Source organism: Lipotes vexillifer, unplaced genomic scaffold (assembly GCF_000442215.2).
Source record: "Lipotes vexillifer unplaced genomic scaffold, Lipotes_vexillifer_v1.1 scaffold3, whole genome shotgun sequence".
Classification (NCBI taxonomy): Eukaryota; Metazoa; Chordata; class Mammalia; order Artiodactyla; family Lipotidae; genus Lipotes; species Lipotes vexillifer.
In genome coordinates this window covers 2,309,779-2,316,310 of record NW_006783631.1, presented here as the reverse complement: position 1 = coordinate 2,316,310, position 6,532 = coordinate 2,309,779, and the positions used below count along the sequence as shown (strand labels likewise).

General features: G+C 48.1%; 1 protein-coding gene across 1 annotated transcript in view; it reads left to right on the top strand.

Annotated features, from left to right (window-relative positions):
* Positions 1-6,532, top strand: part of CCDC93 (CCC complex scaffolding subunit CCDC93) — an 86,398-nt gene that overhangs the window by 11,662 nt on the left and 68,204 nt on the right. The window contains exons 4-6 of the mRNA XM_007456349.1: positions 1,449-1,560; positions 5,566-5,664; positions 6,466-6,522. Coding sequence (XP_007456411.1) covers positions 1,449-1,560; positions 5,566-5,664; positions 6,466-6,522 — 268 coding nt within the window. The remainder of the gene's footprint in view (positions 1-1,448; positions 1,561-5,565; positions 5,665-6,465; positions 6,523-6,532) is intronic.

The following is a 6,532-nucleotide window of genomic DNA, read 5'->3' as shown; positions in this document are numbered from 1 at the left end:
CTGGTGCCCTTGTTCAGCAGGGCCTTCATCTATTAGAGAAAAGTCTGACACTTGGAAATGAGGCCACAGTAGCTGCTGTAACTAGCTATGATTTTTTTTTTTTAGTGTCTTAGATGGGGTATAACCTAACCTATCCATGTAGGCTGAGCCAGAGCTCCCATTTCTCCACATGGCCTCACAAGGCCACAGCTTGTGACTTGTTTTTCAAGCTTCCTAGGCTTTGTACCATGGCTTTGGGGGTTAGCGGACCCGTTAAATAACCTCTGTTCTCTCCTTTTGAATGTGATCCGATTAAGGTATAAGAAATAGGAACCAGACAGTTGGAGCTCAAATAGCAGCTGGTTAGAGAAGATTTAAATCTGTGGTGAAGTGGACTTGCACACAAGTCCCTCTATCACTCCTGCCGTAAAACTGCCCCACCCAGGCCAGGGCTCAGCTGTGCGTCCAGCGGGGCAGGTGCTCAGCTCCTGACTGAGGCAGGCGATGCTCTGGGCCTCAAGGAGCCTGACTCCTGCTCTCTTCCTCCAGCCACTTCAAGAGAAGGCTGAGCAAGGTGTAGGAGAGAGATCAAGTGTCCCTCGTGAGAAGTAGAAAGCACCTTCTCTCTGGAAGGAAGAGTGAGGGCATATGGGTCCTCCAAACCTAGGATTAATTTTAGAGTATCAGAAAAATTAAAGGCTATTTTTTTTTTCTTGTGGTACGCAGGCCTCTCACTGTTGTGGCCTCTCTCGTTGCAGAGCACAGGCTCCGGATGTGCAGGCTCAGCGGCCATGGCTCACGGGCCCAGCCGCTCCGCGGCATGTGGGATCTTCCTGGACCAGGGCACGAACCCGTGTCCCCTGCATCGGCAGGCAGATTCCCAGCCACTGCACCACCAGGGAAGCCCCCAAAGGCTATTTTTTATTTCAAAAATATTTTGTATTGGAGTAGCGAACTTTTTTTTTTTTTTGAGCATGAGGCCTCATGTTTTGTCTTAATATTCTTGGCATCTGGCACAGAGTCTGGTAATTATTTGTTGCTTGAATGATACTTAGAACAATTTTTTTAATGTTTAACCTAATGGTTTCCAGACTTGGAAAAAGTAGGGCGGTTAAGTGAAATGTAAAAGAATATGCAGCACTAATAACTTTTTATTTTACTATGTAAGGATGTTAAAAAATAGCTACTACTTCAAACATCGCCATAACTTCAAGAAACAAAATATTTTAATATGAAAAGTAGGACGAACACGACCTTAGAATTAAGGATGAAGGTAGTTTTGTGTCCTTAAACACACACAAGCCTAAGCTGTGCTTGTTTTTCTCAATTTGCCATCAGCCAGGAGAAACGTGGTCATGATCTGGTATTGAGAAACCTCAGATCCCTCTGGGTCGCAGCCAGACTTGAGAGATGTCTTAAGAGCCACTTGGTGTGTCCTCACTCTTGGCTTGTTGTTTTTCTCTGAGCAGAGCTCTATCAGAAAAAATTGTCTCCGTCCTGCCAAGAATGAAATGTCCACACCAGCTGGAGCCCCACCAGATCCAGGGGATGGATTTTATTCACATATTTCCTGTTGTCCAGGTAAGAGCATCTGTGGGGTTTCTTGCCCTCCGAACATTGGAATTCCTGTAACGGGTCTGGCTCTTGGGCCGTCTGGCCTAGATCCTGGATCTGATGGGTGTGGTATGGATTTGGTGGCAGCAGAACACGATGACACTCCTCAGAACGTTGCCAGTACTCAGTCTACCCTAGTTTCACACCGTCACCTGTTCTGGTCTTTGAATGTTTCCATTAGTAGCTTTTCATTGCCCTTCTGGTAAAGATGGAAGCCCATAGCCCTACATAGCACCCCATGCGCTGGTCCCCTTTGACCTCTCCAGCCTCAATTTATTCTTTGCTTTTCTTTGTTCTTTCTATTCTAGCCCCTTTGACTTTCTTTCAAATTTCCTCATACACACTGTGCTTCCTCCTGTCATGGGGCCTTTCAGGGTGGGAAGGTCTTCCCTTCTCTCCTTACCTTTATCTTCCAGATCTCAGTTCCATCAAGCCTTCTCAAGAAAGCTTCCCCTGACTGCCAGATCTAGAGCAGGTTCCTTTGCTATATCCTCTCATACGACATATTCCCTACCCTCACAGGAAGCTACCTCACTGCAGTTTGTGACCGTGTCCATTCAATGTTTGGTTATTTGTACCTCTCTCCCATCAGACTGTAAGCTTCCTGAGGACAGGTACCATGGCTGTCCTGCTTGCTCTTGTGTCTCCGGCACCTCTTGGAATGTCTGGCACTTTGTAGGCATTCAGTCCTACAAAGGGCTAAATTTCTAACAGGAGACTTCTCTCCACCCCGGCTTTTCCCCAAGGCCCCGTGAATTAGTGGCCGTGCTGTACAAGTCCCTGTATTCTGTGCGGTTCTCGTGTCTCAGCCCCTCTTCCAGGCACCACAGAAAGAAGAGGAGCAAAGGTACTTAACTTTGTTGCCTGCTGTGTGGACAGTACTTTGCCTCGGATCCTAATAGAGTTCTTTGAAGCATCTATTGTAATCCTGGTCTTACATCTGAGGAAAGGGAGACTCGGAAAGGATAATCAGTTTGCTTAAGGGCAGAGAACTAGTGAGCGGAGAGGCAGATTCCTCTCAACTCCTTGTCTTTAAGCCTGTACTTTCCCCTCCACCACCATGCAGCCACCCCGAGGAAAGCCGCACAGCCCCTGCTGGAGAGGTTTTGTGATTCTGTTAAGACTATGTAGTGTAGCAGTTAAGAGCCTGGACTCTGGAGACTTCCTGGGTTCACATCTTGGCTCTGCCACTTTCTAGCTGTGTGATCTTGGGCAGATGACTTAACTTCTTACCTGATAAGTAGAAATAATAATAGTACCTACCTGATGGGATGAAAGCTGAGTAGCTTAGTATATGTGTAAAGTTCTTGACTGAAGGGCTGGCACCTTTCAGTAAGTGCTTTGTAAGTGTTATATAGTTGTTTCTGTTTTTGTTACTGCTATTGGGAATCTTCCCCTGCACTAGACTTCAAATCAAATATGTTGACATTTATAACTTAAATTTGTAAATTTGAGGCTAGGACTTGAACTCAGGATTTGACTTGTTTGTTTGTTAGGGGATGGATGGTACCCAATCATTTTGTGAAAGTAAGAAGTAGGGAGTCTGTGTAGATTCTTACAGAAGCCTCCAACCCCATCATACTGTGAAGTTGTTGCCCTTTCCCCTGAAGCCTGGATCTCTAGTGACTAGACCTTACTCAAAACTCTGCTAGAACTTTGAGGACCCAAACTCTAGTCCATATGTGAGACGGGGATGAAAGGGAAGTGATTGTTTACAGTTGGTTTGGGCATTTTGAGTATCTAATGTTTGTGTTGTGAGCGGAATGTTGGAGGGCTTCCTGTCCGGATGTGAGAGCCTCTCTAATGGTTACCCCATATATTAATTTTGTGGATCTGTAAAATTTTGAAGCGCAAATAGAGGTTGACCTGTGGTTGCAACCTGTATTTTGGCAGGAAGGGATGTTTTTAAAGGCAACAATTATTTTGCTTTCTTTACCATTTCCTAAAAGAAAGGCCATTTAACTCTCACTCTCCGAATAAAGGACAGTCCTTCAAATGGAATACATGTAGCCTTATGAAAAACTCGCCACATGCCTGTAGTTTTCTGTTTTGCCAGACACCAGTGAAAGAGCAGTTGTGGACCAGCCACTGGGAACCACTGAACTGGTTGTCTTGTGTGGGACTAGAGGCCCACCACCCTTGTTCGCGCTGTTTAGCACAGCTGTGGTGACACTCTCTGAATGCATCCAGGAGGAAAGAAGAGCTAACTTCCGGCTACTGGTAGTTCCAGGTCACGTCTTTTTCTTCCATGTGGGGCACATGAATCCTGTGAGGGTAGGTATTTTTCTCAAATGCTAGGGGCTTGTGGCAGAGCTCACCTGTCCTAGAGGTTCCCTCCGCAGCCCTTCATGCTGGGAACTCCAAAACACGGCGGTCGAGTCTCTAAGGAATCCTTTGAATCAACAGGCTTTGCCTTCCTCATCTGAGCATGTTCTCCAGGATCCAGCCAAGTTACAACTCAGTGTCGATCTAATTAACAGAGGCAGATCTGAAAAGGCAATAACAATGAAAGGCCAGAAACTGGATCTCCCGATGCAAAGCAAAGCAGAGAGAAATTGAGTTGAACAGTGACTTAGCCTCCTTAGATGTCCAGGGCCGGTGCTGGGGTACAGGTGAGGGGCTGGAGTAGCCCCGAATGCCGTCCGACTTTCTGCCCCTGCCCTTCTGGATTTTAGTCAGTGCCTGAGGTCATTGTTTGGAGGTGGGGTGGAGTGGAGTGATGGAAAAAAATGGAAGATACTAGCAACAAAAGAATACTCCTCATAGAATTATTTGCAGCCACTGCTTTCCTGGGCAGCTGCTTCCTAAGTGTGTCCTTTACTTGAGCTGGCCGCCCTCCCTGAGCGCACGTTCCTGCTGTCCCCGCAGGAGCCCTATGCCATGTGCATGTGTCTGAACCTTGCCACGTGTGGCCCTGCCCCGGGGAAGCACAGCTACTGTCCAGAAACTGCTCCTGAGATGTAGTAGCTCCTTGTGGAGAGAGGATGGCATCCCTCCATAAAGTTCTTTAGTAATAACGGGAATGAATGAAGAGTCAGGAGGAGAAGCAAAGGCTCTTTTTGCACTTTGCATTCTCACCCGCAGAGCGCCTGGGCCTCCCGCAGGCTGTGGGGCATGGGTGTGTGCACGTGTGTGTTTCAGTTCCCTCGAGTTGTAAGTTAGCGGGCGTGAGGAGCGGCTCCTTGTGCATATCGACCCGGTCGACCTAGGACACGTGGCGTGAAGCCCACACGCGCAGTGCCCCGATGTGGCCGGCAGCTGTGTGGCTGCTGGCTGTGGATCAGTGGGTGGATCATGTCGTCTCTCCGAGCTTCCAATTCTGTAAAACGCGGCCAGTGCCAATTACCTTATAGCGTTGGGTGGATTCGAGAGCTATGCTGTGAGTGCCGAGCTAACCTGAAGCCTAGCGCTTGTACTCAGTACACCCAGTCTCAAGTCTGAATATTGGGGGGATTTTTTCCCACCTATCAAATGAGGGTTACACTAGGCATTCTCACTGGTTCCCTTCCCTCCCTCTGGTCTGTGGTGCAAGCAGCACGGGAAGGAGAGAGCTCCAGTAAGATCTGCCACTAGGCGCAGGGAGGTTTGGGGGACAGCTCTGTTTGTGTCGGGCTCCAGGTGTTTACAGAGCTGTCTAGTACTTGTTTTTCATTTGCTCCCACAGTTGCTCTGTGACGTGAAGGGAACTGATACTCTCACCTCCTCTTTAGCAGAGAGGGAAACTGAGGCCCGGGCACCTGAAGCGAGGCTCGAAGGCTCCTGCACGGCTGTCAGCTCAGGTCCCCCTGGATCTCAGCATCCAGCCACCCAGCGGCTGCTTTTCCTGCAGGGCAGTACATGTTGGTGGTTATTCGCCACCTGGGCAGTTCATGTTCTGTGATTCGGGCGCAGGACCTGTGCCGTCTCTGAGCTGGCCTTTACCACAGTGTGTTTCATCCCTGTCGGTTCACGTTTCCTCACTTTCTTCCCCAGTGGCTGGTGAAGCGAGCTATAGAAACAAAAGAAGAGATGGGCGACTACATCCGTTCCTACTCCATTTCCCAGTTCCAGAAAACCTACAGTCTCCCTGAGGTCAGTGTTCTTTTCTAGCCCAGTTGGGAACCTGAGTGCACAGTGAGGGACTCCTGGGAAGGCGCAGAGTACGCTCAGGCTCCCCTGCACTCCCGCCCGCCTGCGTGGCCTCCCTGCCCCCACCTGATCAGCCCTGAAACTGGGCCTCCTGGTTCATTAGAATTGCCTGTTTAAATGGGCACCGAGTGTCAAGCCCTACAGTTTTGTCCTTGTCTCTCAATTTTGGTACTGGATCTGGACCTTTTGTTAAATTACAAGAGCATTACAAGAGTATATTTTTGTATAGTCATATAAAGGTTTTCGAGAGCCCACCTGCTTGGGACACACCTATAGTAACAGCTGAATAGTAATCACAACAACAATACTAGCTGATCACTGTCAGATACTGTATTCCAGTCCCGGCACATCACATGCCTTCTACTTTTTGATCCTCATGACTGCTCCCTGAGATAGGCGGTATCATCCCCATTTTGCAGGTGGAAAATTTAAGGCTTAGAGGTTAGGTAACTTGCTGAGGTTGCAGAGCTCATACGGATTTGAAGTGAGAACGCTTGTCTTCACCACTACACTCTGTGGTCCCCCTTTTTCTCACCGGCTATAGGGATCTGTTTTGCAGCCATCGGCAGAGGCCCTAGCTTTTTCCCATGCAGGATATATTCTAATTTGTTAGAAAATTGAGACTTCTTCAGGCAAAGTTGTGATGAGAAGTCAGTTTATAAGACGGACTGCTGAGCAGTCCAGTTGAGTTTCAGTCTTTACGCAGGAAGATTTGTTTCATCCCTGTGTCTTCTTGTCTTGCAGGATGATGACTTCATCAAGAGAAAAGAAAAGGCCATCAAGACAGTTGTTGACCTCTCGGTGAGTTCCC